Raw genomic sequence first — 16,055 nt, 5'->3', positions numbered from 1 at the left:
ACACTAGATGGTGCACCAAGATAGTAAAGATGTGGTTTCTCCTCGGGTTAATGTCTGACATGAGAAGGATCGTTTTTATTTTGGTCCCACATGTTTTATTAATGATTCTAAGATGGCACTTGGTGTGTCTGTTAATTTATTAAAATAAAATGTGGGATCGCTGATAGTTTTCCTCTTGTGAATTTCTCTGTAAAATCTCCTCTTGTCTCCCCTTCTGCTCTCCTCCTCCTCTGCTTCCAATCTCACTTTCTCATTTTAATTATGTCCTCTGTCCCCTTTTATATCTCGCATGTTCTTGTTTTCTTGCTTCTTTTCCTTTCTGTCCTCTCTGCCTTTCTTTTTTTCTGTCTCTTTTCTCCTCCCTTCTTCTCTTTATCATCCTTCTCTCCTTTGGTTCTCCTACAGGAACAGATTTAACTTCCCTGTTTAGGAATTCTGCATACTGAGAGTTAACTGAGTTGAAACTGGATTGATTATAACACTAATACGATAATAACTCAATTTTACTTAGTGTCTATGTGTAGAAAACCACACAAGACCAGGGGTTGTATTGACCCAGTAAACCAACAGTAATGAAAAACTGGCTACAGGGGTAAGTAAACCTTTTACGTCAGGGCTATATTGGATGGACATTGTTTGTAAAAATGCATAGTTTAAGTTGGTGACCACTGAGTGACAGCAAGGATCTCTCTCTTCGAAAGTTCTTCCTGCTATAAACTGTTGCACTTTGATCATGCTCTGCTTTATTAGTTGTGGGGTTATTTTTGTTAAATTAAGCTATATTACCCTTTCCTCACTCACTCCTGTCATTTCTGGAAAGCTGCAACTAACAATTTCTTTCATTTTTGGTTAAACTCCAGTTTTTTTCCCTTTCTTTTTGTCAGAAGTTGTCTGAAATTGCTAAGATTCAGGATCAAGTGATGTGGTTTTGTCTTACCAACAGAACAAATTCCAAAAGTAGACACCAAAAAACCACTAAGTTAGGTTCAGTAAAACAGTGAAAATAAACCCATGCACATTTCAAAAGCAGAACTGAGTCATTCTATTCTATTCTATTCTATTCTATTCTATTCTATTCTATTCTATTCTATTCTATTCTATTCTATTCTATTCTATTCTATTCTATTCTATTCTATTCTATTCTATTCTAGTCTATATGTACTTTATTGCTATTAATATCAGCTTAAAAATACTGTCAAAGCATCAAGAATCGTAATATTTTAAAACACAAAAAAAGAAAACAAAACAACGTATTAAATGAAATAAAGAAATTGAATGAGATGAAATAAAGGAGAAGAAAATGTCTGAAGAGAAAAAAACATTCTATTCTAGTCTATTCTAGTGTAGTCTAGTCTAGCCTAGTCTAAATCCTTTATTGGGATTAATATCAACTATTAAAATATTACCAACATATATTTTTAAACAAAGATTTCAGAAAAAAAAATGTAAGTGGAATAAAGAAACTGAATAAGATTAAATAAAGGAGAAGAGAATGTCTGAAGTGAAAAAAACTGTTCTAGTCTAGTCTATTCTAGTGTAGTCTAGTCTAGCCTAGTCTAAATGCTTTGTAGGGATTAATATAATCTTAAAGATATTGCCAAAGCATATTTTTAAACAAAAATAAAATAAAAAAAATATTCAGTGGTATAAACAAATTTAAGACGATGATAAAAACTTGAACGGAATGCCCAAACAGAAGGAAATATGGTGTTCTATTATTCTATTCTATTCTATTCTATTCTATTCTATTCTATTCTATTCTTTTCTATTCTATTCTATTCTATTCTATTCTATTCTATTCTATATTGCCATTAATATTTACAAATCCGAAAATAAAAAAAAATAAACTATTTAAGAAATTGAGTGAGAAGATAAAATGAGAAGAAAATGGCCTAAGAGAAGGAAAATATGTTGTGTGTTTGTTATTCTATTCTATTCTATTCTATTCTACTCTATTCTATTCCACTGTGGTGGAGTAGTAGTGGGTGTCGGCAGGTGGAGCTCCACGCTCTGCCATCCAGACCTTCAGGAGGGTCCACCAGGACTCCCTCAGAGAGACGCACTGATTCGCGCACACACACACGCGCCGGGCGTGCGCGCGCACGCGCGCACGGCTGTCAGGCGTGTCAGAGAAGCGCTCGAGCTCCTGTGAGTTGAGGGAGCAGAGTGGGAGAGCGCGCGCGCCGTGTAGTCAGTGTCAGTCAGTGAGCGGGACCGGGCGCACTTGTGTGGTGTTAGTTAGTGGAGCTTGGCTGGTCAGTGCGCTTGTTTCATTTGTTTCCTCGCTCGTCTAAGATGGGATTCTGACAGCAACCGGGGCTGCGGGCGCCGCCGGCTCCTCCTGACCGGAAAATGAAGCGTCTCTGTCGGAGGCTGGCGGTGGCCGTGGCGGTGCTGGTGTGGCTGGGAGCGCTGGTTTACCTGCTGGTGTTGAGCCGGAGGAGGCTGCCGGAGCTAGGTACCGGAGCGGGAGCAGGGGGCGGAGGAGGACCGGGAGGCGGAGAGACAGCGTACAACCAGGTGAAGTAAAGATAACACCACGTTTCCTGCTGTGTGGGTGTGTGAGCTAGACACAAACTAAGAGTGTGTCCGGAAGAGAAATCCCTGTAGAGACTTCCAGTGTGTCCGCGGAGTTCAGAGCACTTCCACTTCGTTCCCATATATCCCGAGTTAATGTGCAACAGAAACGACTTTATAGCCACAATAGTTGTTGGTTGTTTTATGTTTACATCTCTAGAAACACTTGTAGTCTTTCTGTGATGCTTTTTCCACAACCAAACAAAATACTTTGTGATGCAGTAGCAGAGAAAGTAAAAAGTGTTGAGTAAATGTAGCCTCAGTGACAGCCAAAATCCCGTATTTGACATTTCATTTGAGCAAGCTGAGCAAATTGGCAGAAAAATGTACTTAATGAAGTTCAGTGATGAACAAGCTAATGTAAGAGTGTGTAATTGTTGTAATTAGCACAGGTGCAACTAATTGGCACTAATGCAGTTTAAATGATTGTAGGCTTTCTCATTTTATGAGACTGTTTTTATGCTTTCAAGGTGAATTCTTCATCTGTGAAATCATTTTGGACATTCAGTGGAGGAAAAAGCTCATAATGCCTGAAATTGATCCTAGTTAATTAATTTCACAAAGTTAAACACCGAATTTAACCAAATATCACCAAAAGTAGATAATTTCTCCTCAGTTTTTTTCAGTTAGCTCACTGTTCAGACTTAGCTTAGCTCTCTACCATGTTGTAGAGTTTTACTTTCTGTAGTTTTATCTTTCTTATTATTGACCATTTACTGTCTGTGCTATCGTTGTAATTTTCCTTTGTAATCCTACCTATTTCCCTGTCTGTAGTGGCTCCATAGCTGGTGATGTAATACTGAAATTGTCATTTTTGATTTCGTTTCCTACAATGTCTCAGTAATACACCCAGACATTGACTATAGGGGCTCTTATCATTGTTTAAATTCATTATGTAATTGTGTTGGTTCCTTTGAAGATAATTAGGTTCATTTTCGACCTGGTTTGATGACTGTGCCCTGTGTGCACCGCAGGATGCCTGTTATGCAAAGTACCCGCAGCATGTTCACTGGTGGGATAAATGTATTGATCTTGCCTCTCTTACCTTGTTATATTGAGCCACTGGCACACATGCAATGAAGAAATCCTGTAACAGCATTTTAAAGAAATCTCCATAGAAATAGTGTTAGACCGGGACTCAGAGTAAGGTAGTATAAAACCTAATATTTGTAGTAATATTAAATGAAAATAGGAACATGTGAAATCAATCTTTGAAGCTGCAGACAAAATTATACTGTGTAAGAATGTTGTTTTATAACACTTGAATACATAAGTGGAATTTTTGTAAAGACTATAGGATTTCAGACTGTACTGTCAAAGGGAAGTACACTCAAAGGCATGTTCTCTGTGTATAATGGAAGTACTTGTTCTGAAATCAGGTTGCTTTGTTTTTGAGGTACTTCACACTATAGGCATATAAGCCCAGTTCCCTGTGCTTTATTGCATGAATTCAATGAATTGTTCTGAGGCACAGAGACAAAAGGTTTTTAGGTGGGAATACTGTTGTATCACTGTATGTGCAGTGCATTCTTGTGCGAGGGCGCATTCAGCTCTTCTGCCACATGCCGAGACTCAGCAGCCGGTGTCAAAGTGACAAGTGTTTATTTAGAGACAACAAAAGTACATAAAGCTGCAAAGAGCTGAATATAAAATCTGAACGCTCTCTTATCAGCTCTCTGTGCACCTTGTATATTCCTACAATCTATATTTTGTTCATGAATCACAACATTATTTGTTCCTGATCACCAGCATACTGTGACCTGTGACCTCTCTGAGGTCCTTGTTAATAATTGCTGGCAAAGCAGGTGATCTAAGAACTGAAGTTTACTCTGGTGTTATTCTTCCTGTGAGTCGCTTCTGATATGAACATCAGTTTTGTGACTAGAATGTAAATGCACACCAGGCACTGAATGAAAGCTTTCAGAAAGGTCTGTGTACACAGCATAAACACACACTTCTGTACGACCACCTGCAGTGTGTGTGTGTGTGTGTGTGTGTGTGTGTGTGTGTGTGTGTGTGTGTATTTTTGTGGATGCCCAAATGTATGTGTGATCTGTTACATTGCGGTGGTTTTAGAGCTGGAATGACAGTTGTTTCAAAAGAATCTAGAAGACTTCCTTCATGTGATATTATCGAAATCAAGCAGACTAATACTCCACGACTACACTGCTCCTGAAACGTGCAGCCAACTTTTCAACAGAGGCCTACAGTGGCAGACAATTAAACTGAATCGAACTTGGCCCTGTAACAGTTCAGGATATTTACTTTGGAGGATGCTCTCAAATGCAGACTCAAGATTCAGATGATTTGGAGTTGAAGTTTTCAGCCATGCCACAAGGGATTCCACCTTTTGTCCAGACTGAAATATATCAGCAACAGTTGAATTGACAGGAAATTTGTTAAGATATTCATAGTCACCAGAAGTTAAATCAGCTGATGTCCTGGTCTTCTGACTTCTCCATGGATGCCACCATGTGTTCAGCATTTGTTCTTTTGTCTCACCAACTTTTGGATGGACTACCATGACAAGTGGTACAGATATCTATAAAGATGACCAATTTTGACGACGCCTCTGACTCTTCCTCTTGCACAGCCATCAATTTCTCCTGTTCTGTGACATATCTCAATATCTGCCAGATGGACTCACACAGAATATTTTACTGAGATTTGTATTTACTATTTGATAAATTTGCTTGCTGTTGGTGATCCAGACAACTGACATTGTGATGTTTTGGTCTTCTGTGATGTATTGCAATATAAAAAAAGACATGACAGATAACTTATATTCCTCTATTTAGAAAGAATCAATCATTCCAGAATGACTGGGGTGATTTCTTTTTAGGATCTGCATCAAAAATGCAAACTCATTTTAAAACAGCTGAAAATAGACGTTTGGAAGCTTTGTCACATGTTGTAACACTGGCAAAGGCATCCAAATGATTATTTTGCTTTGGAAGGCATACAGATCTGGCTTTGGCACTCATCATACAGAGCTTTAAATGGTCAAACAGAATAACTAAAGACATTGCCGACAGAGTAGCAGTTTGTGGTCAGCGTCTCCTTTCCTTGAAATATTGCCATACAACTGACATTGTGTCATTTTTTTAACCAAATCTTCCTTTCAGTCTTTTTCTCCTGCGCGTCAACTAACTCTGTGTCTTGGGGGGGAAAGAAATACATACTGTTACTACTATATCTGAGAACCCTTTGATTGGAGTAAAATATGTTATATGGAGATTCTTCATGGAAAATTAGAACCATGTGAGTTTTCCTTTCATATCAAACAGCAAAAATGTTGTTTGAGTTAATGTGTGAGTTAATTAGGCTTGTTTCATGTTGCACCTTCGAGACACACACACACACACACACACACACACACACACACACACACACACACACACACACACACACACACACACACACACACACACAGCTGTGTGGATGCTGAATCAATATATCTTACAGCCCTAAGCACCACGATAAGTTTGCCATTTTTTATATGGAATGAAAACTCTTGATAGCAGTTGGATTGATTTCCCTGAGCAGGCCTACCCTCAGAAGTAAGTAAACTGGTGAACATGGTAGTTATTATACAAGTAAATGTCATTGTGAGCATGCTGAACACAGTTGTGCCTAACTAAAGCCTTGCTCAGCTGCTAGCATGGCTGTAGACTTGTTTCTCAGTGTGTTAGAAACATGAAAGGCATCAGATCAGGCAAACAAGTCCACGAGGCTAACACAGTGTGTACACAGAAGGCTTAGCATGAGCAGCACATTAGCAGAGTAGAGGCAGCAGCAAAGGAGCTGCTGTGTTGACACGAGGTGTTCAGGAAAAGTATTGAGCTGCTTATTGGAAGCTCTGAGAGTCCAATACACAGTCACTGTAGTTACACACCAAAAACACAGGAATATACACTTAATGTTGTAAAATATGGTTTGATTGGTGTATCCAAGTAAAACACGAGCAGTTACACTGTCTGTGTAGACAGCAGGATTGATTAAAATAGGAATGTATCTGTTCTGTCAGATGAGATAGATACCTGAATAGCACAACACAAATAGTTTGTGCAGACAAGCAGGTGGATAAAAAAACAGTATAAGGACCACCAGGGAGCAGCTGAGCAGGCAGGTGATGGTGTCAGAAGCATCCACCTCTGCAGTGGCCTTTAGTGAACATGTGAAGAAGGGCAGAACTAAAAAGACAGGATTTTAGAGTTTTCTGTGAGAAATGGGCGGACAGAGCTGAAGTTCAGGCTAGTTTAAAATGATTATCAAAAACATTATTTGATCCTTATAGAAGAAACCTTTGTAATACAAAATAAGTTATGTTCCAAAAAGAGCACAGTTGAATGCACACTGAGCATGGTTCAACATTTATAAAAAACAGAATCTGGTCAGTAACAATATAAGGAATATGATCAAGAGAAGCTCTTAAGACATCAACAATTCTGAAAGAAGAGGCTCCCCTTAATTTTGTGTGAGTAGGAGGCATTTTAAAATGGTTCATAATTCAGGCAATGAAGCTAATCTGCTGTTGCTCTCATTGTAAGTTGACCTGGATAAGATCGTCAGCTAAATGCTGAAATATGAAATTTGAAATGTAATTAAACTACTTCAGTTGCAGGGATAGAAACAGCTGCAACCACTTTAGCCTATCAAGGAAAGAAGAAAATAATACACAGTCTTGTCTTGTGTGGACTTGTTCTCTAAGCTGTAAGCTAATGAGAGAATCCCTGTTCATTCAGCAGGGCAGTTTGTGTGTGTTGGCGAATGTATCACTTTCAAGTCTGGACACACATGCTGCAATGCACCTCGGATAATACCCAACGCAGATACAGACTTGCCAACTTAATCCTACAGTTTTTCAAACTCAGTTAAAATCTGTGTGCAGGTACAGGCTGCCCTGCCTTGTATCATCATTACAATGCACACTGTCTCCTTCTAACTTAAAATAGAAGGAAAAATGGGTTCTTTCTCATGCGGTGTTATATTATTAAAATACAAATTTAAACATGAGCATGAGGGGAGTGATACAGTCCTTATTACAGAAAGGACATGGGGCCAAAACCAAAAGTTTCTGTAAAACATAGAAAGCATGTCTGCTGAATTACACTTTACAGGAAGCAGAGTCCTCTATCTGATATGTTCAATGCAGTGGAAATGTTGGAAACATCAGTGTAAAAATCTCATGTTCGTATACAGCATTGCATGATACACTCTGTTCCCTGAAGCGCAAAATATGTTTTCTGTGTTTGCATGACAGATGATTTTGTCTGCCCATGTCTGATGAAAGTCCATGCAAATCCTTCATGTGCAGCCCAACATGTATGACAGTGCAGACTGTGTGCACGGATATTACACATTGATACATGAGTGTGTGAAAATACTTGAAGATACTGTGCAAGTTGTGGCACCTTGTATGTCTCTTTTTGATTAAATGGTTTTTGGAATATCTGTTTTTGAGACAACACCTTGACTCTGTAAGATTGTAAGTGAGGTAAAAAAATAAAAAACAAAACATTACTCTATGTCTGTTATATAATCCAGGGTGGACTGTGTCCCTAAAATTCCCATGGCATGAGGAGTTTTGTCTTGTAAAACTATTAACTGATTGCGCCAAAACATTTTCAGTTTGGTTTGCCTTAAATATTTTGCAGATTTTATCTGTCAATTCCTAAATGATTTACATGTTTTTCAATTACAGATAACTAGTAAAATAACAGATTTTTAAAAAAAAATTCTAGCTAATTGTAAAATAAATGGGCCAAAGGTGTTTATAACATTCCCATCAAAGTCTGTATTTTTGTAAATGGTTATTCAGTCTTTTACAGCAATTGATCCGAAAGTTAGACAATTTTTACTGTGTTTAAATCAGCAAAAATATCTTTCTTTCTTTTTTTAAAGTGGGTATTTGCCGTTATTTGTGTTCACTGTGTTTGTGAACATTACAATATTTCATTCTATTTTGACATGACTTTCTGACACTGTAGCTGCCAGATTTTCACTTTTTTTTTAAACAAGATTTTAGAGTTTTAGGTCCCTGATTCGTCTTATGCCTTAATTTTTAAAAAAAATATTACTTAGTTTTTAATATCATCAGTTCTATCCAGTGTCTTACATGTCAGAAAAATTTAGCACGAATTGATGTCTCATTTTAGTTTCACCACAATGTCAAGTCTGTCAGCCCAGAGAACAGGAGACTGGGAGTGGGTTGCTAGGTAGAGGTGGTAGTGACACAGGTTTGTAGGTGTTTTTGACCATGAAGCCTGTATCACAAGACTCAGTGGAGGTGAACTAGAAAGCTATAAAGGCCTGCATGGAAGTCACAGGGAGATGACTCCGTTATTACTCCGCCAAGGAAAGCGGCGCTGGGTTGTCTGTCTGTCTGTTAGCAACATTACTCAAAAACGAACTATCGGACTTGGATGAAATTTTCAGGGAAGGTCAGAAATGACACAAGAACCAACTGATTACATTCTGACACTGATGCGGCTTATAGTCTGGAGCCACAGATTTGTTAAAGATTTCTGTATTATTGTGAGATAGCGGCACTGCCTCACTGTAATTATGACCGTAGTGAACACTACGTCAGCTGCCTGTTGCGATCACATGATTGCCTTCCTACTACAAATTGACCACAAAACTTTTTAAAGATTTCATCCCTCGGAAATCATACAACGACTGAGCTGCCGTGGTGGAGTACTGCACTCTCTGACTGCTTTTCCTGTTAAGGGATGCGATAGGCTGTTAATGAGACAGTGAGAGAACATGTTGGGGTTTGTTGGGGGTTTTGTATCTGAACTTCCTAATGACATTTTGTGTTTAAATACTTTTTAACAGTCAAACAATTTTCTTATTACTATTGTTTAAGTGTTTATTACTGGTACATCTGGTGCATTTGCTATTGTTTTACTATTATTGTCTTTGTTTAGCATAATTTCCTTTTCTTTCCTTCTAGCTAATGCTCCTTTTGATGCTCTTTTATTTTAGACGAGATTGGAATTTTGTTATAATGTATTAGTTATAATAATACTACTGGTAACCATTGTGCATGTATTTGCAGTCTTCAGGCTTGTGTTTGACATTCAGCACTGCACACTTGTCCCTGACTGCTCCTGGTTTATCATGAATTCCACCTCTGAGGGAGGAACTTGGGGAGGGCAGGAACTTTGACCCAAAAACCAGAGCTGAAGTAAGGTTCATGTTGTTGAAATGCAAGTAAAACTCCAGGAAAAGGTCAAAGCCAATGGACAAAACATGCCACTTTCTCGAACCTAATCCTTTTGAATACACAGGCATATAACCCCATGATTATTCATCCTTTCATGTAATCAGATGGTGTTTACATGGGCTCTTACCCTCATTATTGGCCTAATTACAGTGTAATCACATTATTAATGTGAATACAAATGCAGACGTGGTTGTGTTGGACAGCTCACATGTGAGAATGTGTAATGGTGTGTAAATTTGAGGCAGGTTGTTGCTCAGAAACTTCCAGTGGATAAACCACCCGAATGTGAAAAACCATCCGCAGGTAGTTATTTTTTCTTTGAAGGCTCCTTTATAGATATAGGCTACCTGTTTGTTACTGCTATGAAAAATCTCCCTCTTCAGCTTTGAATATATGTAGTGTATTTGTGTGCGAGCTGGGACTGAGGATGTGTGTTAGTTTTGTCAGCAGTACTCGTGGCGCCATGTGCCATTCAAATGCTAATGCAGAATTCCCATTCCACACAGGATTAGCCTGCACTCCTGTTTACCTAGCACGACTACTTCCAGTACAAGGAAGAGTACTCCTGTATGGTTTGCACGCACGCACGCACGCACACACACACACACACACACACACACACACACACCCACACACACACACACACACACACACACACATAGAAATGCTTATATGCAGGATCACACCCTCATCTGCATGTGCACACAAGAAATATGGCATTTCTTGCACAGAGGCAGAATCGCACACACTCACACTGAGAGAGCCTTTGGAGAGTCTTTGAAGCAGCATGGTTCGAGTGTGCCTGTGTCCTCAGGCAGGTTGGCAGGGGGTCTTTATGGAGTTTCTGCCTTCAGAAGTCCAAACATGAGAGGAAACAATCTGTTGGTTCATTGAATACTGAAGGACACTCTGCCTCTCTGTGCGCCTCTCTCTCTCTCTCTCTCTCTCTCTGTAATGGAAGAATGTCAACCATCCCAGGGCAAGATGTAGATCAGATTTCAAGCAGGATGAGACAAATTGCTGCAGATAACAGGCAATTCAAGGAAATTAGTTATTTTATAGAAGTTGCTGTCTGTAAATGGATAGAACATTGCCACTGAAACCATCCATATGTCTTAGCAGATTGTTAGCTCTGGTGCCTTATGGGACACTTGACACTGTGGCTGCCAGTGCTTCCTGACACATCACAATCATGTTGTCAGGATGCTGAAATTATGATACTTGGATACAATAACTGCCTGATAACCTAAAATATCAGGAAAGGTGATGGAATAATAGATAAAAGAAGTAAAGAAAATATTTTTACACTGTTTTATGTTCACTAAAATTGTAGTTTATATGCTGCTCAGTGTTTTCTTGTTTGTTTTTAATACTGGTGTTTTTGACAATGAATTAGTACTCTCGTAACATTAACAATAGGATTCTTGTAAATGATTTGATTAAGTTTAAAGCTTTTACAGGGGGTTCAGTACTGAGATGTACCTTGTACTTGTATTTTTGATTTTTTTTTTGATAGTCTACTTTATATTTCAAACCAGATTTCGTTTATAAAACAGCATTTAGTAAGATTCAATACACCTCCATGGCACAAGTCTAAGCACACTTCTAGAGATAGAAATAACTGTTAATAAAAACATACTTGCCAATGCATGATTTTTGGAAATCATCTCCAGCACTGACACAGAATTGTTTAATATGGTCTGGCTATAACATGCTATTATTATGGTATAGAGGGGAAGAAACCTGTGGTGGATTTGGGTGGAGTTAAGAACACAATATACCAACACTGTTTACTCAAAGTAGTGATGGGGGAATTGTTTTGGTGGAACATTTTCATGGAGAGCGGCGAACACTGCCACTAAAATGGATCATTCATGAAAAAACCCAAACAAGCAGTAATGCTCTGTTGCACAATCCAAACCAACGACAAAAGTTGAAATTCAGAAGCTTCTGCTTGCAGGTGGTGACTGTTGTTCCAGTAGTAAAGGGGATTTTTAAAGCAATAACATATAAATAGCAGAAGGGGAGGAAAAAGCTGTGAGACTGTTGTGGCCAGTGGTAGTCTTACACCCACAATCTACACCAGGGGAGTAAGACTAAGTTAACATTACTAATGTGGTCGTTGCATTTGCATGCTGCATTGGCAAGTTATCTGGAAAGATAACCCCAAATTGAATACTTGTCCTTAATCGGCTTGTCAAACTCCGGAGGTGAAAAAGGTTGGCTTGTCACAAAGTAAATCACTCTTGTGATTGAGTTGAATGTGCTGGCTTTGTTTGTCTGCAGAGGTATGAAGCATCTTTTACAGATGGGCTTTGCTGTGTTACTGGACTGTCGGCTATGTAAGCTGAGTATTGTGCGTCTGTTTTGTCCACAAACTGTGTGCGGCCAGTAAGAGGACCTGTAAGATGCCATGCTTTGGTTTTGCCACCTTTGTCACCTTGAAGGCTGCAATGTGACCATGAAAGAAAGAACAGATCGACACGCCCCCAAAGCCTACAGGGAGTTAAAGTAGAGTGCTGCTCACCCACTGACCTGCTGTCGCATATCACCGCAAGTCACTAGAAATACAGCTCTTATAAACACACTGTCATTCTTATAGTACAAATATTACTAAAATGGGGTAAAGTGCTTTTTTTAACTGCAGAGTATTGCAGTACTTTTCCAGTTTCTCAATATTGCATCGAAAACACTAAAACTGACTTGGTTTGTTGTGTTCTGTTGTTTTTGTTGGCCCAAAAATCTGGCAAATCAGACAAATGTGGCCTATGATCAGTGCAGTTAAATATGAGCTAGTATTTTAATGCACAAGTAGTCACCTAGCTACCGTATTCATTGATAAAATATTCTTCCTTTATTTTTCCTTGTTTTATTTTTAAAACTGTAGTCATGTTTTTAACTCATCTTTGTTGCAACTTTTTTTTTGCAACAGAATCTCTCTTTCCGTATCTAACTTCTGTCTCAGTTTCTCTTTCGTTTCTCAAGGAAATAAGATCGATGCTCCAATCACTGTGCTCGCCTTGTGTATCACAACGCCCAATCGCTCCACAATGGCACAAGGCACATGCACACACAATACCCTACACTACACTAAATTACACAATCGCACACATACACAAACTGTATGCACACACACTTGAAATTATTCATTTCCCCATCATATGAAATGCAGTTATTGTTCCTTTCTCCTTCCCTCTCCCTATCAGGAGGTATTCACATGGACAAGAGGAGAGGGAAATGAGTTTTCAGTGCGGCTATAACCAGCTCCCAGTGAGGGAATAATAATAATAATGTTTTATATGAGGCTCTCAGTGCAGCTGGGCCCACAGGTTGGCTAACGAGACTGGCCTCTGGCACCGGGGGCCTCATTTGTGAAACCCTTTTACCGCGGGGGAAACGAACCTGACTGTAGTTCAACAGCTACAGCAGCTGATAAATGACAGTTTTGTTCCTTGTGCAACCAGATTACATTGACTTGGAGAAATGCAAAAGAAAAAAAATGCAGAATTTAATAATTATACACAATTGAATTATACACCACCTGAATTTTATGCAATTGAACTGTTAAGGGTTTGTTCATTTGTGATAATTGGTGTTAACAGTAAATGTCACCAGTCCAGACTTTAACAACAACATAGAGTATTAAATTAACTACACTTATACACTTTCTTAGATAATAAATATTAGGTGATCGATTAACTAGTTCCACTGAACACATACAACAAATGTACACCTAAACAGCAATATTTAATTTTGAACACAAAAGGAATGTATTACACTCTCCCATTTAGCTGAGCAGGTACATTTCTGATTTGTGTTAAAATATTTAGTTTTTAGTGGTTTACTTGGGTAACATTTCTCAGAATGTAGCCACACCTTTGTCATTATCATACAAACATGAAATATCATGTTTGTATGATAATAACTGTTACCTTTTGCAGAGCATATAAGCTGCTCTTGGTGCTGCTCTTCAGGCTAATAGGTCAGTTTTAATGAAAACTCAATAATTTCCTGCAGCAGGTTTACACTGAAATCCTTTCAGCAGTTTGATGCATGCCACTTCTCTTGTCTCTTTTGCAAAATATTATGATACTGATTCATATTGTATCTGATAAATGCCAAAATTGGTTTAGCTGAAACAGCATAAGAAATAAAAAATGCAAATGTTGCTTTGGGGAATTTACCATACATCAGCTATAGGAAATACTGATCAACCCACGAGGCTTAGTCTGTATAGGCCATCGTTGCCCTAATAAAATCTTTCCAATTTTTTAAAATATATTTTAACGTCACTAAATTTACTACAAAGGTGAATCAAAAACAGTTGCATAGTATTATGATACATCTGAAACTTTGGAAAATCCATCCATTATCTATACATCGCTTAGCCCTCATTAGGGCTGCGAGGGGGCGTGGGGGGTGGGGTTACTTCTATCCCAGCTGACTTGGGGTGAAGGCAGGGGACATCCTGTACAGGTCACCAGTCTATCACAGGGCTAAGCATAGAGACAAACAAGTACAATCACATTCAAACCTACGGACAATTTAGAATTACCAATTAACCTCAGCATGTTTTTGGACTGTGGGAGGAAGCCGGAGAATCTGGAGAAAACCCACGCATGCACAGGGAGAACATGCAAACGCTATGCGGAAAGATCCCAGGCTCAGGCCGAACAAACCGGGGATCTTCTAGCTGCAAGGCGATGGTGCTAATCACCTCCCCACTGTGCAGCCCCAACTTTGGAAAATACTAGAAATAAATATACAATTTTGATTTTCTGTAATTGCCAGAAAGTGTGTAAATTAAAGGTGAATGCATCCATAAAACCATAATTTCTAACTTTATGGAATAGTTTAAAGCCCCAATGTAGTCAGTGCATAAATCCAAACACAACACAGAGTTTGTTTTTGGTTCCCTTAATTATATCCTTCATTATCGATTTTACTGGTCACATTCGGTGACCCCTTTGTAAATATGTCATGTGATAATTTTTTCTCAGAACCCTCAGAAACTATATGACATTTTAAATTTGGACATTTTGGTTTATTAGTTTCAAAACTTTTTCTTCCAGAGCGCCTCGCAGTTTATTTATTATTTATATATTTATTATTTACTTGTTTACTGGAGACAGGAGAAAAAACATTGTTGCACGAGGACACAAATGCAACAGATGTAATGTAAAGTTTATAGGCCATCTAGCCCTGTTCCCTGGCTTTTGAATGCAAGTGCTGCATAATGCAGAGGCACATGATAATCTTAAGCTCAAGCATCAAAGGTGGCCTGACAGTAGGTAGACTTAGATGTTGTGGTAGAAGGTAAGTGCTTATTGAGAAAATGACAGATAAGTAAGTGAGCCATTTGAGTCACCACCTCCAATGATTTTTTTGTTTTGCTCCTCTGTAGCTTTCAGCTAAATGAACAGTTGCTCTGATATTATAAACAGACAGGCAATTTGCAATCACGGTGCCATTCCTGCATTGAGAAGCACGTTTCTCACAAAAGTACAAGAAAGAGTGTTTTGCATTTTTTCCCTCTTCATTCCTTCCTCCTTTATAAATGATTCAGATGATTCAGAAAAAAATACAGCAAAAATCAGCATAAATGGGATTTTTTTTTTTTTTCAAAAGTTGACGATGCGGCATAATCAAGCATCTTTGACTGCGAAATCCACATATACTGAATGTGCGTTTGTGTCTTTCACACATACAGATGAACACGGGGAGGGGAGGGCTCAAAGCAGTTAATAATTCTAGCTTTGGTTATGGCATCATATAGGCTTAGCAGGATAATGTCAGTAAATCATCAATCTACACAACCAGTGAAAAGTTTGGACACACCTTCTCATTCAGTGCTTTTTATTTATTTGTATTATTTTCTATGTTCTAGATTAATACTGAAGATTAACACTTTTTTGTTTACAACATAACTCCATATCTATTCTTTTATAGTTTTGATGCCTTCAGTATTAATCTACAATGTATGAAATAATTAAATATAAATGTCGGTTTGTGTGCTTATTTGTGAGTATATATCCCGTCTTGTGCTGTAAATACATATATTGTGTGCGTTGGAAATTACATGTCATTGGCAAAGCATGCATCACTCTGTCATGCTACGCCAAACATGGTGTTGTGCTATAGCGTGTGTGTGTTTGGAGAGTAAGAAAGATGTTGCCATACCGAGTTATGAAAAGTGGTATTTTAACTATTCAATTCTGATTCTGATTTTGCTTATCAATTTCAGTTC

At 38.4% G+C, this 16,055-nt stretch overlaps 1 protein-coding gene across 1 annotated transcript in view; it reads left to right on the top strand.

Annotated features, from left to right (window-relative positions):
• The first annotated feature begins 2,126 nt into the window (after nucleotides 1-2,126).
• The window catches only part of galnt14 (UDP-N-acetyl-alpha-D-galactosamine:polypeptide N-acetylgalactosaminyltransferase 14 (GalNAc-T14)), a 193,590-nt gene continuing 179,661 nt past the window's right edge, over nucleotides 2,127-16,055 (top strand). Inside the window, exon 1 of the mRNA XM_055016107.1 lies at nucleotides 2,127-2,520. Within this exon, the coding sequence (XP_054872082.1) occupies nucleotides 2,353-2,520 (168 nt within the window). The 5' untranslated portion in view covers nucleotides 2,127-2,352. The remainder of the gene's footprint in view (nucleotides 2,521-16,055) is intronic.

Source organism: Amphiprion ocellaris, chromosome 12 (genome assembly GCF_022539595.1).
Source record: "Amphiprion ocellaris isolate individual 3 ecotype Okinawa chromosome 12, ASM2253959v1, whole genome shotgun sequence".
Classification (NCBI taxonomy): Eukaryota; Metazoa; Chordata; class Actinopteri; family Pomacentridae; genus Amphiprion; species Amphiprion ocellaris.
The sequence above is the reverse complement of the archived record's forward strand: the minus strand, read 5'-3'. Positions and strand labels throughout refer to the sequence as shown.